The sequence below is a fragment of the Hyperolius riggenbachi genome, chromosome 2, assembly GCF_040937935.1.
Source record: "Hyperolius riggenbachi isolate aHypRig1 chromosome 2, aHypRig1.pri, whole genome shotgun sequence".
In the NCBI taxonomy this organism is placed as follows: domain Eukaryota; kingdom Metazoa; phylum Chordata; class Amphibia; order Anura; family Hyperoliidae; genus Hyperolius; species Hyperolius riggenbachi.
In genome coordinates, this window is record NC_090647.1 from 419683929 (window position 1) to 419705112 (window position 21184).

The following is a 21184-nucleotide window of genomic DNA, read 5'->3' on the forward strand; positions in this document are numbered from 1 at the left end:
AAGTACCAAAAATGGTGGTGCATGCAAATAGACTCTTCGTCATTAATAGGAGTCATTTTTTCAGCCTCTATTTGGCATCCAAAATGTGTGTATTGCAAACAGGCCCTTAGGTGTTTGAGTGAACCACAAAGTGGTTTTTGAGCATAAAAAAATTAACATATATCAGGCCTGTGTTATTAATATTTGATTACGTACAGCCCCTAAACAACCATGCTAAATAAGGGACTCCAATCTTAGTGAGTAGTTTAGTCATGTTATCTAAATTATGCAGACTCATGACAAGAGGACAGCACATTGCTTAATGCCTGCTACATGACATGTGCATCTGGTTGTTTTGCAATTGTGATTTATGTTTTTATAGACACTTAAACAATTTAAAGTCCATCATTCTAGGTGCCACATTTCTCTCATTGTCAAACAGTTAAGTGATAGCAACTGTATGGACGTATTATCACACTTATCGTGTGTAAATGGTAATTTTTCTTTTAAACAAAATGGATGGCACTTACTTTTTAAAGATCAACATTTCTAATGTGTATCCAAGTGCAGTGGAGCGTGTGTATGGTGCTTATTAGTTTGTGATTTTTCAATAGATGCTCATATGCCACGGCGTCCTCGTAGGCCAGTGGAGCCCTTGTTGGAGGAATCTCCTGACTCCCACAGCCCACCACCGTTGAATGTGGGTGACCAAGCACCGCCTGCAGACCAGCCCCAGGACTCCAACCAGGATGCAGGACCCCCTGCACTACACCCCCAGAACCCAACACCCCCTGATGAAGAGGCAGGATCATCTGGCCACCAAGAGGATGACAGAGATGGTAGGCAGCAAAGACGAGGAGGCCGCAGTAAGTTGCAACATTGCAAACATCTAGACTGACTTGACATGCTTATCAGTGTAAGTTACATTAATTATGTTTCCATTTTGCAGGACGTGCACAAATGGTGGAGATTGGGCGTCAGCTAGCCCGTGTGGTGGAGGCCTTTCAACAGGCAATAGCCGACTCAGAGTCCGAATCGGACTCTGACGACTAATTGTTTTTTTTGTTTTTTTTTTTACGTTTTTATTGTTTTGATCTTCCAATGTTTCTGGCGGATTTTACTGTTTTTAAAATAAATATTGTTATATTCACTTTTTCATTTGGTTGTTTATTCATACTTTTATTGTGTTTTGCAGATTGTTATAGAACTAGTTGTGTGCAGATAGTCATGTTATTGGGAAGTATCACTGTAATACCGTTCCACAACTCATTACTAAAACCATATAGTAATGTGTCACGTAGGAATGTTCCCATGTATTTGGTGGAGTGTTAGTTACCATTCACTAATCTGTCATAAAGGTCGGTGTGCACAAATAAAAATAAATGTTAGTTTACACATGTTTGTATGTACATATTGGCTGCAACTATACTTTGGCATTTAAACTTTACTATGCTGAAGTCTGGTGTTTGTCAATATGTTATGGGCAAACCCACGATGGAATGTACTATTAATACTTATATACCATCCAACAGTGGGTGACTTTTACAATAGTCATATAAGCTGGTGTTACATGTATGGTACAGGCTGAATCCATATTTGTTAAAAAAAACTAGTCTTCAATGCAGTGCTAAATATTTATTTGCTTACAAGGGTACAAATAGCATCCTTTTGTGCCTCAGCCACATCTGCCAAACATAACATAATTTGATTTTGGCGCTCATGGGCATCAGCAAGTAAGGCAACTACCTCTGTAAAGCGCAACAATATTGCGTTTTTACCCTCGGCTACAGTGGCCCCTTGTCCCAAGGTGCCTGAAATCTCTCGACCAGTTCCCTGCAGCTCAGCAAGATCATCATGAAATTGGCTCATGTGGTCACTCATGAGCCTACGATAATCTCGCTGAGCCTGCAGGAACTGGCGAGAGTGCCACCGTGCTGTATTAAAGTCTTCACGGCTTTGGGATGGAGGGGATAATGAAGTTGGTGAATGCTGATCACTAGCGGGACCCTGCTGAGAATGGTCGATCACCGATGTAGCTGAGGCCAGTTCTGGGGTGTCTGGGGAATTTGACGACATATGTAACCGCAACTCTTGCCCTTCCAGTTCAACTTCTTCCATTGGCAAGTTGACATCCACAGATGGTCCTTCACCTAGTAGGTGAAACAAACAAATGTTACTGTTTTTGAAATTTCACACTTACACATAATTAAACAGTGTATTCAGTGTGAAGCACAGTGTAAAGTACGGTTTGGTGAATAGCGTAATGTTCAACCTCTATATTATGCTGGGCATACACGGGTAGATATGTGGGACAATTATGGCCCGGATTGACTAGCGCCACATCCCCGCTCGGCCGCATTGATTCATGATCATCCCCGCCGGTGCTTCTTATCTTCCACTTCATTTGCCCATATTGTCCGGACGCGGGTATCAAGTTCAGAATAGATTCACGGGGTGATGGGTCCATTTGGATATCAATCAAGCCATCAGCGGCTTCATTGCTACTGTATTATTGTGCCGTGTATGTCCAGCATAACAGTGATTAAAGTGTATGATGCACTGGTCAGAAAATAACCTTGTTTTGGGAAAAATTAAGCATTTACATGAAGGCCCCATTCACAATTGAGCATTTATGTTAAATAGCCAAAAAAAAGGAAACTACAAATAAATGGCCTAGTATACTTAAAGCCCATGTGGCAGTTCTTTAAAGTTCACTTAGGCCTGATTGTGGCACAATCTTAACGAATGCAACCTACTAATGTGTTTTGACTAAAAAAAATTCTAATTATGTTGCTCAAAATGCCTTTCAGTCATATACAAGGTCTGAATCCACTTGTCCCACAAGCAACCCACCAATAAATTATTTATAGGGGGCCACAAAAATCCGATTTTAAAACCTCAAACCATGGTCCTCACTTTCAGGGCCGATTCACACTATCAGAGCTTTCTTCAAAGTAGGCATGTAAAAAGATTGTGAAAATACAATGCTATGTGGGTTTTGCACAATCTCACATTGCTCCAGTGTGAGCACACACATAGCATAACATTATCAAGAAATGTCCAATTAAAAGAGCACCAAAATAAACTCTTGTATTGTGAATCAGCCCACACAGTCTAAAATGTCATTGTGCGATTGTAGGTCTTAGCACATTTATGATAATGCACAAAGCACTCACTAGTTATGCAGTTATTTTTTACAGTGGTGTATACCTTTCAAAAACAAACAAACAAAAAAAATGTGTTCAATTTTGGATAACACCTTCACTTTTCTGTCACGTTCCCACATATAACAAAGCCATGTGTGTACATTTTGACACTCACCAGCTGATGATGTTGTTTCGTCAACAATGGGCTCCAAATTCAATAAGACTTCTTGTCCCATGGAATCTACACCAAAACATGTGGAATGTTAGTGGGAGAGCAAATACATTAACAAAGGCATGCCTGATATGTAATACATCTAAAGTATTTGCTGTGTTAACGAATATAAAAATAAAAAAGCCTTACCTCTAAACATTATGCAGGTTTCTAATGTGAACTCAATAGCTATATGGAGTAAGACCCAGTGCACACCAAAACCGCTAGCAGATCCACAAAACGCTAGCGGTTTAGGGTGCGGATGACAGATATTTGGCCCAGTGCACACCGAGCAGATTTGAATGCGATCCGCCGGCCGCATCCGCATGAAAATCTGCTTGGCTAATGTAATTGAATGGGCTGGTGCACACCGGCGGTTTGAGGTTATGTAGCAAACCGCAAAAGTGCATCAAGAGGCACGTTTGCAGTTTGCTAACACCCTCAAACCGCCGGTGTGCACCAGGCCATGCAATTGCATTAGCCAAGCAGATTTTTAGGAGGATGCGGCCGGCGGATCCCCTCGGTGTGCACTGGGCCATATTTGACCATTGAATCCATACCAGTTGCCTGGCAGCCCTGCTGCTCTATTTCTCTGCAGCAGTATCTCACTAACACCAGAAACAAGCATGCGGCTAGTCTTGTGAGATCTGAAATAAAATTCACAAACACCTAATCTGATGCATGGTTGTTCAGGTGCTATGGCTAATAGTATTACATACAGAGATCAGCAAAGTGGCCAGGCAACTGGTATTGATGACAAGGAACTAAATATGGCAGCCTCCGTATTCCTCTTAAAGTGGCACTTAAGTAAAATGTTAAAACAATATAGTTTCACTCACCTGGGCCTTCCCTCAGCCCCCTGCAGCTGATCGTTCCACACATAGAGTGGCTCAGATTCTCCTTGATCCGGCGGCAGCCACTTCTACTTTTGCCGTCAGCCGCCGACAGGCTGGGATCAATAGTGATTCTTACCATTCCCAGCAACAAGATCACCCTCTATGCTGCTATTGCGGCCTTCCTTGATGCAATACCAGCATAGAGGGTGCTTGTGTTCCCAGCCTGTCAGCGGCTGACGGCAAAACTGGAAGTGGCTGCCGCCGGGTCAAGGATGATCTGAGCCACTCTACGTGGGCAACGATCAGCTGCAGGGGGCTGAGGGAAGGGCCAGGGGGTTATGGTGAATTTTATGTACTTTTTATCATATTTTTCAATTTAAGTTCACCTTTAGCGTGCCCATACACTGCTGCATTTGGAACAAAATTCACATTACATTCAGCAACACATAGTTGTTGTATGTACAATTATTAAAATATGTATAATATGGCTGCCTTAATGTAAAACCTATTTCAACTTGGTGTCAACATAACATCGCAGCACTGTATGTTACGCTGATGCCGCCCACCATCCACATGCATACATTATCTGATCCACACACCGCAAGTCCCCTAGCCTCCGCTGTGTTGCCTCCTACAGCTTCACTGTCCTTACAGTGCAGGTAACTTTACAAAGTCAAGGCACTCTAGGTTTTAACCAAATGCGGACAAACCCATTTTAATTTTATGTTTGACGGGTGGCAGTGCGGTTCTTCCAGGACTTAAACTCTACGTCCCATTTGCGTTGCAAACCCCCCCCCCCCCCCACACTCCTGCCACTCTTTACACGCCACAATGTGCTGCCCTGCCACCTCTATGATGGCAGAGCACTGTGAGCTGGCCCGTAACAGTTTTCATTGGCTCCTGGTCCTGTAATGACTGTAAGCAAATTCAATTTTGACTAACAGCGTGAGGAGGCAATGTAAGTTGATCCTGACCTGCGTACAACCCTCTGCCGTCATGGAGACAGCAGAACGAAGACTGCGGCAGTGACAGAGGGGCATGAACAGCGGGAGAAACAAGATTCTTGTTGGGCTTCCGAATGCAGCATTTCAGCCTAACAGCAGCCTCTGGTCCTTTATGGGGGCAGAGGCTGTTGGTACTTAAGTGGTTTAAGTCTTTTAAATAAACCAACTATTCAGATAATGATGGAGTCCAGCACACAAGGATCCGCAGGGACAAGGGGGATATGTGACAGTCAGATCAGGTAATGTATTTCCAGTAGCGTACATATTTGCTCATGAAAACAATGCGATGTACACACTCCATTAACACCATTGTTGAATTAAAATCTTACGCACTGACAAGAACAACTAATAATGCGAACTTTGTTTTTTGCCTGTAATGCATTCACTAGTTACCGTTTTTTAATCCTATTTCTGACCATATATCATGTGATTGATGGTATTAGCTGTATGTAAGTGTAGATTTTGCACAGTGTATGTGTCTCTTTATGATGTTTAAGGCTGCTTTCACAGTGGTATGTTACAGCCACACGTTAAAGCAGCCGGCAACACTGGCCACCACAAAGCACTGAAAAAAAATTGTCTGTTCACAGTGCCCACGTTGTGTTACAGTGTAACATAGCACGTTTAACTAAAGTGCTGCATGCTGTACGCTATAGCGGCTTTATCTGCGTTAGGCTGTTAGCACATGCTATTTTTTATATTCTTTTATCAATGTATAGTCCCAGAGAGGAGGCGGGGAGAGTCCTCTAGTCTAGCCAGCCACATGGCTACTTAATATTCACTGCATTGCAGTGTTTACTTCCTGCAGCGGCTGATGATTGGCTGGCAGAACCACGTGATCATGTGGTCTCCACCGTCGCATATTTCAAAAATTACACTTCAAGGACACATCAAGAGCCACTCAACGCGGCTATATGTAGCATCCTCCAAAACCAGCAAAATGCGTTGCGTTAGGGCCACGTTATACAACCTTAACGTCGCTTATAACGCAACTTGTTGGTGTGTAAATAGCCTACATTTAGGCTGGTTTCACAGTGGGACGTTAAAGTCCCATGTTACAGCAGCCAGTAACGCAGCCTAACTCACAGCAAGGATAAATCAATGGGCTGTTCACAGTGCCCACGTTGCGTTACATAGTAACGCAGCACGTTTAAACAAAGTGCTGCATGCTGTACGCTATACTGGACTAAGCCACGTTAGACTGCTTGCACATGCTCAGTAATGTTGGAGGAGGAGGTCTCCCCTCCTCCTCCACTGCCAGCCACATGGCTAATTAATATTCACTGCACTGTGATGACTCGTGGTGGGACTGTAGTGTTGTCCGGATCATGAACGAATCGTTCATTTAATCCGGATCTTTTTTGTGATTCGAATCATCCGGATCATCACAATGAAAGATTCGGTTCACAGTGGATGTCTGTCTGGAAGAAACAGGAACATACAGAATGTACAGTGCAGGGAAAGTCCTGTCCTGCTAGTCATTTCACCCAGTCTGCTTCCCTAGTAAAATGATTCAAATGATTCGGTTCAAATATCTTTTCAATGATCCGATTCAAATGATCCGAATCCTTAAAAAGATCTGGACTTCCTATCACTAACCTGGAGTGGCTGCTTTGTGAGCTGCATAACGCGGCTCAATCTGACGTCCAACTTCAACACCACCATGCATTGCGTTAGGGGCACGTTATGCGACCATAACGTCCCCTAAAACGCAACGTCTTGGTGTGAAAGTAGCCTTAACACACTACTTGACTTTACTTGCAACAATGATGTCCTATGTTCATGAATGTAATGTCTAAGTATATTTCACTAGACATGGTACAATGGTAACCATCACACAGGACAAATTGAGTGAACTATGAAGCAACTGGCAAAATTATACATACACTCTATACACTTCTTTAAAGAGACACTGAAGCGAAAAAAAAATGATGATATGATTTGTATGTGTAGTACAGCTAAGAAATAAAACATTAAGATACATCAGTCTAAAGCTGGCCATACACTGGCCCGATTTGCCGCTGTTTCGACAGCAGATTTGATCACTGGGATCGAATCTGCTGCCAATAGTTCACGCTACACGGCGAATTTCGATCCATTCCGTCCGATGCCGTCGATCACGCCGTGCGGAAAATAACCGTCGATCGCCCGCGGGTAAAGAGCGCATCGCTAGCGGCGTTTGAGTGCCCGACGACCGACGCAATACAGCCGCATACATTACCTGCTCCGCCGGCGCGACTCCCGGGTCTCCGCTCTTCTTCTCCGTCTCCGCTCTGCTCTGGTCTCCGGCATGCTTCCCTTCTTCCTGTCCCGGCAGGAAGTTTAAACAGTAGAGGGCGCTCTACTGTTTAAACTTCCCCCAGACAGGAAGAAGGGAAGCATGCCGGAGACCAGAGCGGAGACGGAGAAGAAGAGCGGAGACCCGGGAGTCGTGCCGGCGGAGCAGGTAATGTATGCGGGGGGGGGGGGGGGAGAGCGGCGGCACCAGCACCACCACCACAACAGATTGTGATCGGTTTCAGGCTGAAATCGGTTCACAATCTGTTTGCAGTAAAGGTAGCCATACGATCCCTCTCTGATCAGATTCGATCAGATAGGGATCTGTCTGTTGGTCGAATCTGATGGCAAATCGACCAGTGTATGGCTACCTTAATTGTTTCCAGTACAGGAAGAGTTGAGAAACTCCAGTTGTTATCTCTATGCAAACAAGCCATTAAGCTTTCCGACTAAGTTAGTCGTAGAGAGGGCTGTTATCTGACTTTTATTATCTCAACTGTAAGTGAACTGTTTACTTTTTCTCTGCTAGAGGAAAGGTCATTACTTCACAGACTGCTCTGAAAGAATCATTTTGAATGCTGAGTGTTGTGTAATCTGCACATATTATAGAATAATGCAATGTTAGAAAAAAACAGTATATACCTGAAAATAAAAGTATGAGAATATTTTCTTAGCTGCTAATCTTCTAGTAATTATTCATAGTACACAACCAATTAATTATATCATATATTTTTTTTCGCTTAAGTGTCTCTTTAACCCTCACACTTCATATAAATGTGATTGTGTATTGTTAAAGAGGAGCTGTTAGGTATAGGTTCTCAGAGAAAATAAACACATATATCAGTAGCTAAAGATTGGCTGTACTTACATTACATATGCATTTCACTGTCCACGTTTGTACTTCACAGAATTTGTATACAGTATATGCAGAGATTGATGCTCCTGACAGCTCATGGCAGGTTCCATGTTTGTCTGTCTCCTATGAAGCCAAATGTGTCGTCATGTCCTGCCTGCTTCCTGATCACAGAAAAGCTCGTACTGAATAACACTAGTGTGCAGTGAATATTAATTAGCCATGTGGCTATGAACAATAGCGGACTCCTGCAGTGTACTCTGCCCGGAGATTTATCTGTGCTGTGGCTGGACTAAGTTACAAGCTGCTGAAACTTGATCCTGAAACTTCTCATTAGCAGCCGAGGGGAGGGCCCCAGAATGCTTTGCAGTATGGTATGCGGCTTGCGTCCTCTTAAGAGCTTGGGTCTAACAGCTTTGCTGATAAGCACACATCAAATGTAAGAGAGATTTTTAACTACAGTATTGCCTTTTTGGCTTCCTTCTAAACTGTTTAACACAGGAGAATAGAGGTTTAAATTAGCTTCTGCAGCCTGACAGTTACTCTTTAACACTTCAACATGTATTCACAGCATTGTAAGGGTTACATATCACATTTTTTACAAAATGATAACATAAAAAAATTAACATTTAACAAATACTATTAACTTAGAACAACCAAAAAAATCACCCTCAAATTCCACCACAGAAGAGACACCTTCCAAGGATCCTCCAAACTCCTCCGATATTTCCATTGCTGAGGCATGCACATCAGAAACTAGATAAAGAAATAATTTAAAGAAATATCATTGTGTATATGACCCTTGAACCATACTACATAAATAAGCATGCATCACATAATGCTGCTATCACATGCTTGAAATAGGAGCACATAAAGAAGCATGCATCACATAATGCTGTTATTTCAAGCATGTGAAAGCAGCATTATGTGATGCATGCTTCTTTATGTGCTCCTATCACATGCTTGAAATAGGAGCATAAATAAGAAATTGTCCCATCCAACAATCAAATCGGGACTCTATAACAGGGCTGTGGAGTCGGAGTCGGAGTCGTGGAGTCGGAGTCGTGGAGTCGGGCAATTTTGGGTGCCTGGAGTCGGAGTCGGGAAAAAATGCACCGACTCCGACTCCTAATGAATTTGTAACTGTAATTAAAATAGAAAATATGATAAAATGTTCTATTTCTCAGATAATAGTCATTAAAAATAATGTATATATACAGTATATATACAGTAATAGCTGTGCTTAGTCCACAAAAATGAAATAAACCAATCAAAATTAGTTACTTGTGCTGCTTCAATAAAGCAGTCCCCGTATTTTTAAGGTCAGATATACATATCTGATTGTGACTGTATATATGATGTGTACACAGGAATCTCTAATATATACTAAATAACATCTATGCTGTAAGAATAAAGCCTGATGTGTAGCTGTGTCACTAATAGAGATGGTCAATGAGATGGAAATAATTCTGCATTGATGCTGATTTATGCAAATGTATGCACTCCCTTTGCTGATGAAATCAAATAATGTGATATGTTATTAAAATTTAGTTTGGTCACTACAAATTAAAGGGTAACTGAGACGGATGAAAAGTAAAGTTTTATACATACCTGGGGCTTCCTCCAGCCCCCTTCAGGCTAATCAGTCCCTCGCTGTCCTCCACCACCCGGATCTTCTGCTATGAGTCCTGGTAATTCAGCCAGTCAGCGCTGTCCGGACGCATGCCGCTCCCACAGCCAGGAACATTCTGCACCTGCGCAATAGTGCTGCACAGGTGTAGTATGCTCCTGGCGGCGGAGTGTGTGCATGCGCACTACGCCTGACTGGCTCAAGTACCTGGACTCATAGCAGAAGATCCAGGTGGTGGAGGAGGACAACAAGGGACTGATTATCCTGAAGGCGGCTGGAGGAAGCCCCAGGTATGTATAAAACTTTAATTTCATCTGTCTCAGGTTTACTTTGTTACACAGTAGTACTATACTCTACATATGCACTCCCCACAGAGCTGCAGGGAATCCACTGAGAATGCTGTGCACATTGAACACAGAGGTGTTGTCTGTTTACAATCTCCTCATTCCCCTGCAGAGTACCTGCACATCACCCTTACATGTACCCACACTTACATTGCCTAGGGCCTGATAGATGTTCTTTGTTCCGGTTTGTACCTTTTACAAGTACTCTTACCAAGGACTAGTTTTAGTCTAAAGGGAATAAATATAGTAGTCTACATATCCTTCTCACTTCAGTTGTGTTGTAAAATTCCTAAGCGTTGGCAGTTAAGAGACAAATTTCATGTTACATACTTTTAATCAACAAAATTGTAATATGCAAATTAGAGGAGTCGGAGTCGTGGAGTCGGAGTTGGAGTCGGAGTCGGTGGAAACCTAAACTGAGGAGTCGGAGTCGGAGTCGGTGGATTTTTGGACCGACTCCACAGCCCTGCTCTATAACACGTGAGGCTGAAACAACAATACACATTGATTTACAATAATGTGTGTGGCATTTAACTTATAATTAATAAAACTAATAAAAAATATTCACCATCAAGTTCCACCGCTGAAGAGGCACATTGCAAAGATCCACCAATCTCTTCCGCCACTTCCATGGTCAACACATTTTCATCAACTAAATAAATTAATAAGGGAAATAAAAAAAAACATTATGCCATGCACCATAGCACTCTTACTTCACAACCCTTTCTACAAAAAACATCAAATGTAGCATATAAATTGCAATCACTTGTACTTTCCACTGCAGGTGGTGCCTCCACCACTACAGGAATGTATAATCGACATAATTTACATATGAAAATGTAAGGCCACACACACTGTTACTAACATTGCACTTCTTCAAAATACCTGGGTCTGAGCCTTGGGAGCTGGGCAGATCAGCATCATAGCCCCCTGGTATCCCATGCAGGGCCTCTGTTTGTAGGTAGGGCTCCACCACCTCCTCATAGGCTAATAAAGTCAATGATCGTGGCGGCCCACCACCTGTACCAGTGCTATACATTAAATATAATGTTTTAACCACTTCCCGACTGCCCACTACACAGGGGCGGCGGGGAAGTGGAGCCCTTCAGGACGGCCTCACCCACAGAGGCGGCGGTCCATTTAAGGGCATGGGCGGAGCGATCGCGTCATCCGTGAAGCGATCCTCCGCCGGCGCCTGTCACCGCTCGCTCGCCGCAACATCCCGCCGGCTATACGGAAGCGCCGGCGGGATGTTAACCCCGCGATCGCCGCATACAAAGTGTATAATACACTTTGTAATGTTTACAAAGTGTATTATACAGGCTGCCTCCTGCCCTGGTGGTCCCAGTGTCCGAGGGACCACCAGGGCAGGCTGCAGCCACCCTAGTCTGCACCCAAGCACACTGATTTCTCCCCCCCCTGCCCCAGATCTCCCACAGCACCCATCAGACCCCCCCCCTGCCCACCCCCCAGACCCCTGTTTGCACCCAATCACCCCCCTAATCACCCATCAATCACTCCCTGTCACTATCTGTCAACGCTATTTTTTTTTTATCCCCCCCCTGCTCCCTGCCCCCTCCTGATCACCCCCCACCCCTCAGATTCTCCCCAGACCCCCCCCCCCAGACCACCACCCCCCCTGTTTACTGTATGCATCTATCCCCCTGATCACCTGTCAATCACCTGTCAATCACCTGTCAATCACCTGTCAATCACCTGTCAATCACCCATCAATCACCCGTCAATCACCCCCTGTCACTGCCACCCATCAATCAGCCCCTAACCTGCCCCTTGCGGGCAATCTGATCACCCCCCCCACACCAATAGATCGCCCACAGATCCGACATCAGATCACCTCCCAAATCCATTGTTTACATCTATTCTCTCCTCTAAACACCCACTAATTACCCATCAATCACCCATCAATCACCCCCTATCACCACCTGTCACTTTTACCTATCAGATCAGACCCTAATCTGCCCCTTGCGGGCACCCAATCACCCGCCCACACGCTCAGATTGCCCTCTGACCCCCCCTTATCAATTCACCAGTGCATTAATTACATCTGTTCTTCCCTGTAATAACCCACTGATCACCTGTCAATCACCTGCCAATCACCTATCACCCATCAATCACCCCCTGTCACCCCCTGTCACTGCCACCCATCAATCAGCCCCTAACCTGCCCCTTGCGGGCAATCTGATCACCCACCCACACCATTAGATCGCCCGCAAACCCGCCGTCAGATTACCTCCCAAATGTATCGTTTACATCTGTTATCTTCTCTAAACACCCACTAATTACCCATCAATCACCCATCAATCACCCCCTATCACCACCTGTCACTGTTACCTATCAGATCAGACCCTAATCTGCCCCTTGCGGGCACCCAATCACCCGCCCACACGCTCAGATTGCCCTCAGACCCCCCCCCCCCCCTTATCAATTCGCCAGTGCATTAATTACATCTGTTCTTCCCTGTAATAACCCACTGATCACCTGTCAATCACCTGCCAATCACCTATCACCCATCAATCACCCCCTGTCACCCCCTGTCACTGCCACCCATCAATCAGCCCCTAACCTGCCCCTTGCGGGCAATCTGATCACCCACCCACACCAATAGATCGCCCGCAGATCCGACATCAGATCACCACCCAAGCGCAGTGTTTCCATCTATTCTCTCCTCTAAACACCCACTAATTACCCATCAATCACCCATCAATCACTCCCTATCACCACCTGTCACTGTTACCTATCAGATCAGACCCTAATCTGCCCCTTGCGGGCACCCAATCGCCCGCCTACACGCTCAGATTGCCCTCAGACCCCCCCTTATCAATTCGCCAGTGCAATATTTACATCTGTTCTCCCCTGTAATAACCCACTGATTACCTGTCAATCACCTATCAATCACCCATCAATCACCCCCTGTCACTGCCACCCATCAATCACCCCCTGTCACTGCCACCCATCAATCACCCGCTGTCACTGCCACCCATCAATCAGCCCCTAACCTGCCCCTTGCGGGCAAACTGATCACCCACCCACACCAATAGATCGCCCGCAGATCCGACATCAGATCACCACCCAAGCGCAGTGTTTCCATCTATTCTCTACCCTAAACACCCACTAATTACCCATCAATCACCCCCTGTCACTGCTACCTATCAGATTAGACCCCTATCTGCCCCTAGGGCACTCAATCACCCGCCCACACCCTCAGAATGCCCTCAGACCCCAGCCCTGATCACCTCGCCAGTGCATTGCTTGCATCTATTCCCCCCTCTAATCACACCTTGAGACACCCATCAATCACCTCCTGTCACCCCCTAGCACACCTACCCATCAGATCAGGCCCCAATTTGCCCCGTGTGGGCTCCTGATCACTCGGCCAAACCCTCAGACCCCCTTCCGATCACCTCCCCAGTGCATGGATTGCATCTATTTTCCCCTCTAACCACCCCCTGAGACACCCATCAATCACCTCCTGTCACCCCCCTAGCACTCCTATCCATCAGATCAGGCCCAATACAACCTGTCATCTAAAAGGCCACCCTGCTTATGACCGGTTCCACAAAATTCGCCCCCTCATAGACCACCTGTCATCAAAATTTGCAGATGCTTATACCCCTGAACAGTCATTTTGAGACATTTGGTTTCCAGACTACTCACGGTTTTGGGCCTGTAAAATGCCAGGGCGGTATAGGAACCCCACAAGTGACCCCATTTTAGAAAAAAAAGACACCCCATGGTATTATGTTAGGTGTATGACGAGTTCATAGAAGATTTTATTTTTTGTCAAAAGTTAGCGGAAATTAATTTTTATTGTTTTTTTTTTTCACAAAGTGTCATTTTTCACTAACTTGTGACAAAAAATAAAATCTTCTATGAACTCGCCATACACCTAACGGAATACCTTGGGGTGTCTTCTTTCTAAAATGGGGTCACTTGTGGGGTTCCTATACTGCCCTGGCATTTTAGGGGCCCTAAACCGCGAGGAGTAGTCTAGAAAACAAATGCTTCAAAATGACCTGTGAATAGGACGTTGGGCCCCTTAGCGCACCTAGGCTGCAAAAAAGTGTCACACATGTGGTACCGCCGTACTCAGGAAAAGTAGTATAATGTGTTTTGGGGTGTATTTTTACACATACCCATGCTGGGTGGGAGAAATTTCTATGTAAATGGACAATTGTGTGTAAAAAAATCAAACAATTGTCATTTACAGAGATATTTCTCCCACTTAGCATGGGTATGTGTAAAAATACACCCCAAAACGCATTATACTACTTCTCCTGAGTACAGCGGTACCACATGTGTGGCACTTTTTTACACCCTAAGTACGCTAAGGGGCCCAAAGTCCAATGAGTACCTTTAGGATTTCACAGGTCATTTTGCGACATTTGGTTTCAAGACTACTCCTCACGGTTTAGGGCCCCTAAAATGCCAGGGCAGTATAGGAACCCCACAAATGACCCCATTCTAGAAAGAAGACACCCAAAGGTATTCCGTACGGAGTATGGTGAGTTCATAGAAGATTTTATTTTTTGTCACAAGTTAGCGGAAAATGACACTTTGTGAAAAAAAACAATTAAAATCAATTTCCGCTAACTTGTGACAAAAAAATAAAAACTTCTATGAACTCACCATACTCCTAACGGAATACCTTGGGGTGTCTTCTTTCTAAAATGGGGTCATTAGTGGGGTTCCTATACTGCCCTGGCATTTTAGGGGCCCTAAACCGTGAGGAGTAGTCTTGAAACAAAAATGACCTGTGAAATCCTAAAGGTACTCATTGGACTTTGGGCCCCTTAGTGCAGTTAGGGTGCAAAAAAGTGCCACACATGTGGTATCGCCGTACTCGGGAGAAGTAGTACAATGTGTTTTGGGGTGTATTTTTACACATACCCATGCTGGGTGGGAGAAATACCTCTGTAAATGACAATCTTTTGATTTTTTTACACACAATTGTCCATTTACAGAGGTATTTCTCCCACCCAGCATGGGTATGTGTAAAAATACACCCCAAAACACATTGTACTACTTCTCCCGAGTATGGCGATACCACATGTGTGGCACTTTTTTGCACCCTAACTGCGCTAAAGGGCCCAAAGTCCAATGAGTACCTTTAGGATTTCACAGGTCATTTTGAGAAATTTCGTTTCAAGACTACTCCTCATGGTTTAGGGCCCCTAAAATGCCAGGGCAGTATAGGAACCCCACAAATGACCCCATTTTAGAAAGAAGACACCCCAAGGTATTCCGTTAGGAGTATGGTGAGTTCATAGAAGATTTTATTTTTTGTCAAAAGTTAGCGGAAATTGATTTTAATTGTGTTTTTTCACAAAGTGTCATTTTCCGCTAACTTGTGACAAAAAATAAAATCTTCTATGAACTCGCCATACTCCTAACGGAATACCTTGGGGTGTCTTCTTTCTAAAATGGGGTCATTTGTGGGGTTCCTATACTGCCCTGGCATTTTAGGGGCCCTAAACCGTGAGGAGTAGTCTTGAAACGAAATTTCTCAAAATGACCTGTGAAATCCTAAAGGTACTCATTGGACTTTGGGCCCTTTAGCGCAGTTAGGGTGCAAAAAAGTGCCACACATGTGGTATCGCCGTACTCAGGAGAAGTAGTATAATGTGTTTTGTGGTGTATTTTTACACATACCCATGCTGAGTGGGAGAAATATCTCTGTAAATGGACAATTGTGTGTAAAAAAAATTAACAAATTGTCATTTACAGAGATATTTCTCCCACCCAGCATGGGTATGTGTAAAAATACACCCCAAAACACATTATACTACTTCTCCTGAGTACGGCAATACCACATGTGTGGCACTTTTTTGCAGCCTAACTTCGCTAAGGGGTCCAAAGTCCAATGAGCACCTTTAGGCTTTACAGGGGTGCTTACAATTTAGCACCCCCCAAAATGTCAGGACAGTAAACACACCCCACAAATGATCCCATTTTGGAAAGTAGACCCTTCAAGGTATTCAGAGAGGGGCATGGTGAGTCCGTGGCAGATTTCATTTTTTTTTTGTCGCAAGTTAGAAGAAATGGAAACTTTTTTTTTTTTTTTCTCACAAAGTGTCATTTTCCGCTTACTTGTGACAAAAAATAATATCTTCTATAAACTCACTATGCCTCTCAGTGAATACTTTGGGATGTCTTCTTTCCAAAATGGGGTCATTTGGGGGGTATTTATACTATCCTGGAATTCTAGCCCCTCATGAAACATGACAGGGGGTCAGAAAAGTCAGAGATGCTTGAAAATGGGAAAATTCACTTTTTGCACCATAGTTTGTAAACGCTATAACTTTTACCCAAACCAATAAATATACACTGAATGGGTTTTTTTTAATCAAAAACATGTTTGTCCACATTTTTCGCGCTGCATGTATACAGAAATTTTACTTTATTTGAAAACTGTCAGCACAGAAAGTTAAAAAAAATCATTTTTTTGCCAAAATTCATGTCTTTTTTGCTGAATATAATAAAAAGTAAAAATCGCAGGAGCAATCAAATAGCACCAAAAGAAAGCTTTATTAGTGACAAGAAAAGGAGCCAAAATTCATTTAGGTGGTAGGTTGTATGAGCGAGCAATAAACCGTGAAAGCTGCAGTGGTCTGAATGGAAAAAAAGTGGCCGGTCCTTAAGGGGTAGAAAGCCCTAGGTCCTCAAGTGGTTAACACCTGCATTTAAAACATACTGTAGCAATCATGTCATCAACATCGGATATGCTGCATGCTTGGTCAGGGTCAATGTCTACAAATATGTGAAGCTGATGGTCACAAGGATATTCCTGCAAATGCTATTGCTTACAAAGATACCAAAATGGCCGACACCACACACTACCATTTGCCTTTACACACTAACTATAGTGAACCTTCCATGTCTGAATATTTCACTAGTGTAACATTTGAACATTGCACTTGCCACTATAACATAGTGTGATAAGGTAAAGAACATATTTCTATATCACACCTACAACAAGCATGTAGCTAGTCTACACAGAAAAGAAAAAAAAAATCTTTCACAAGAGTAAACGAACCAAATAAAAAAAATACAAAAAAAAAACGTACGCATAATGTTGCAGCTGGGTAAGCTTCTTGCGCAGCTTCAGTTTAATGTCTGAAAAGCGTTTGCGACAACTCTGCGCAGTCCAGTCCAGCCCAGCAACATCACTCACAGCTGATCTTATATTATCCCATAGGTTTTCTTTAGTACGGACATCTGTCTTTTGTGAAGAGGTGCGGCTGTCAGAGCTATGAGCACAGGGGCTTTGCCGAGGAGTACAACAGGGGCTATGCCTGTGACAGTGGTGGTAACTGCCACCTCCACCACGACTTTGCCCCCGTGGACTGTGGTTGCCAGCACAGCCACAACCACAGTGTGCACTATGGCCATGCTGGTCACTCTGTGTAGCACTCCGTCCACCACGGCGAGGTTGGGATGAAGACGGAGTGCCAGAGTGTGCATCAGAAGCCCCCTGCAAACGCTGACTTTTGCGCACTTGACCTTTCCTAGCTTCATCCATGTCTACCCACAAGAACTCGCCCTCTAAACAAACCTCTTATACACAAGCACTATATTGGACAACTGACATTAATTAAACACTTAATGGCATTGCGCGTAATGAAATGCGCGCACTAAACCTTGTAACGAATGCGCATAGCGCCGTAGTAACTATAGTATGCGCGCATTGCATAGCACACGAAACCGTTGACTTCCCCTTCGCGCGTAATTGATTTATTCCGCGCTGTTACTTTTGTGCACGTGAAGAACAATGCTGTGCACGCGAAGGCTGGAAACGTACAACCGTTTTACTCAAAACCCTGTAGTGCGCACATTTGCGTGCACAAAACAGTTACACGTGGTATATTGGTTAGCACGGTTTACTGAATCGAGCCCAGTGTCTTATTTTTGGGGAAACATGGTATATAATGGTTACGTGAATGTAATGAGCATCAACAGCCATGATTGAGCTTCACCCCAAACCTTAATAAAACAGTGATGATTATAAAGAATTTTGTAGCTTATAAAGAAACAGTATACATTCTGAAAAGCTACTAAAGTAAAAAATGCTTTTGATAGCCATGCTGAAGGGCTTAAACCATGTTTTTAGTAATGTTCATGGTTAGATTTCTAAATGAAACTGAGAGACAACTGGGAAATAATTTGTTGTTTTAGGTTGCCATGGACAAAGTGCAGATTTAATGTGTGATAACGCATGTTGAAGTGGAAAGTCTACTGCTCCAGCTGCCGGGAACAAGATCCAGAAACTGGTAATCATTAGGGAATCACAGCTTATAATGAAACAGATGTGATAGAAAAAAATGGATTGCACTGTGCTTAAAGAGACACTGAAGCGAAAAAAAATATATGATATAATGAATTGGTTGTGTACTATGAATAATTACTAGAAGATTAGCAGCAAAGAAAATATTCTCATATTTTTATTTTCAAGTATATAGTGTTTTTTCTAACATTGCATCATTCTCTAATATGTGCAGATTACAAAACTCTCAGCATTCAAAATGATTCTTTCAGAGCAGTCTGTGAACTAATAACCTCTCCTCTAGCAGAGGAAAAGTAAATAGTTAACTAACAGTTGAGATAATAAAAGTCAGAAAACAGCCCTCTCCACGACTTTTGAAAGTCGTACAGATAATGGCTTTTTTGTATAGAGATAACAACTGGAGTTTCTTAACTCTTCCTGTACTGGAAACAATTAGACTGATGTATCTGATCTTAATGTTTTATTTCTTAGCTGTACTATACATAGAAATCATAATATCATATTTTTTTTTTCGCTTCAGTGTCTCTTTAAGAAAGGCACTTCATATAAGCAAGTATTCTCTTTCGGTGCAATGTTAGCCTTGGCACTATCCCACTGTGGGCGTCTGAGAGATTCCTTGCAATGGCTGCAGCAGATCCTGTGGGAAGATCCCTTTGGGCAATGTGTCACATCAGAGAAATTCAGTGGTTAGTTCTGTACTTCTTTCATTGTAAATTGCACATGTTTAATAGGAATGCTTGTGTGTTAAAATAATACATTGTTCAGATGTGATTACTGAGTCATGTCACCTTAATTAACTCTTTAGAGATATCTACCCTTCTGCAATAGTAACATAAAATCTAAATCTAATTTAAAGGGAAGCTAAAGTGAGAGGTATATGGAGGCTGCCATTTTTCTTTTCTTTTAACCACTTGCAGATCTTTGGTACGTCAATATACGCCCTTGTGTTTACCACTAGCAGATCAGGGGCATATATATATGCACTGTTTACTTACCACTGCCAATCACGATTCCCGCACTGTTTCCATTCGCCATCGCCGCATCCCTGTTCTTCTGTGATCAGAGCATGAGAACCGTCCATTCTCAGCCCCAATCACTGTGCCGTTATGAATGGGAGAAAGCTGCATTTCTCATTCATAACCGCAAGGAAACTGTTACACACACTTTGCTTCCGATCTGCTGTAAACAGCAGACAGTAACCTAAGTGTAGTGCCATCTTGTGGCTAAAAAGTAAAATGCACACAAATACACATAAATATACCATAAGAGACTTTTACATTCAAACATTTATTAAATATTTATTATTTTAAACCCCTTCCACCCCTAACCCATAGTTACCAAAATAAAACTTGTAAAAAATGTTTTAAAAAAATGACAACATTAAAAAATAACCTACATAAATAGTTACCTTAGGGACTTTTTAAATATGTATGTTATGATATATTACTGTTGCTTTTGTAATTAAAAGCTTATAATTATTTTTATAGTATAAAAAGCCACTAAACTGAAAAAATACACCTTTATTTCCAAATAAAATATTATCACCATACATTGTACTAGGGACGCAATTTAAATGTTGTAATAACCGGGACAAATGGGCAAATAAAATGTGTCTATTTAATCTACAATAGCACATTTAATTTTTAAACTACATTGGCTGAAAGCTGAGAAATGGTGAATGTTTGCAATTTTTTTTCTTCTTCCCTGTAAAATGCATATATAAAAAAATAATTCTTAGCAAAAAGTACTGCCCAAAGAAAGCCTAGTTTGTCCCACAAAAAATAATATATAGATCATTTCAGTGTGATATGTAGTCATAAAGTTATTGGGGAATGAATGGGAGGAGCGTTATGTGAACATTTATATACCCTGGGTGGAGGCTGGACGCACTGGGAATTGCGGAGACTACAAGCGAGGAGGACGTGCTATATTTACATCTATAGGAGAGGAAACTTATACGGCCAGGCCCTGCATAGGCCACGGGGGAGAGCCTGTATGAAAACTCTGTGCCTGAATTAACTACTTAAAGGCCAGCCCACACCAATGGTCGCGGCGGCAGCCAACTGGCGTCAAGTCCTGGGGCTGCATTTTGCAGGAGATCGCGCACAGGCTGCGTGCGCATCTCCTGCTCGGGGGGGCGGAGCTCCGCCCCGCCTTCAGTCTCCGATCGGCAATCACCGCTTGGAAGATTGTTAGACGGCGAAACCGCCATCTTTTCTGTTAGTACAGCGCTGCGATCAGCAGCAGCGCTGTACTGGGGACAGCCGTGTGAATGGCAGAAGCCTATGACAGCCAATCGAAGGATTGGCCAGCTGGGGGGAAGGAGGGGTTTACAAAGAAACGAGATATAGTAAAAACAAACAAACACCAACATAAATATTTATTAAAAAAATAAACACGGGGGGGGGGGGGGGGGTTGTGTGGCGACCCCACCAACAGAGAGCTCTGTTGGTGGGGAGAAAAGGGGGGGGGGGGGAAATCACGTGTGTGCTGTGTTGTGCAGCCCTGCAGCTTGGCCTTAAAGCTGCAGTGGCCAATTAAACATGAAAAGGCCTGGTCTTTAGGGGGGTTTAACACAGCGGTCCTCAAGTGGTTAAAGTCT

At 43.3% G+C, this 21184-nt stretch overlaps 1 protein-coding gene across 1 annotated transcript; it reads right to left on the bottom strand.

Annotated features, from left to right (window-relative positions):
• Nucleotides 1-1614: 1614 nt before the first annotated feature.
• Nucleotides 1615-19617, bottom strand: LOC137545179 (uncharacterized). The gene is made up of 5 exons (XM_068266297.1): nt 19578-19617; nt 10849-10932; nt 8976-9062; nt 3301-3366; nt 1615-2129 (listed from the first exon to the last, which is right to left on the bottom strand). Exons 1-5 carry the CDS (start codon nt 19615-19617, stop codon nt 1615-1617), a joined length of 792 nt encoding a protein of 263 aa, XP_068122398.1.
• Between the last annotated feature and the right edge of the window lie 1567 nt (nt 19618-21184).

What these genes read in the sequence shown, in the direction of transcription:
- LOC137545179 (XM_068266297.1), bottom strand. Translation starts at nt 19,617, where the DNA reads ATGGCGAATGGAAACAGTGCGGGAATCGTGATTGGCAGTG. An exon ending in GGGAATCGTGATTGGCAGTG is followed by an intron (nt 10,933 to 19,577) that starts GTAAGTAAACAG and finishes TAATTTATTTAG; the next exon opens with TTGATGAAAATGTGTTGACC. An exon ending in TTCAGCGGTGGAACTTGATG is followed by an intron (nt 9,063 to 10,848) that starts GTGAATATTTTT and finishes TTCTTTATCTAG; the next exon opens with TTTCTGATGTGCATGCCTCA.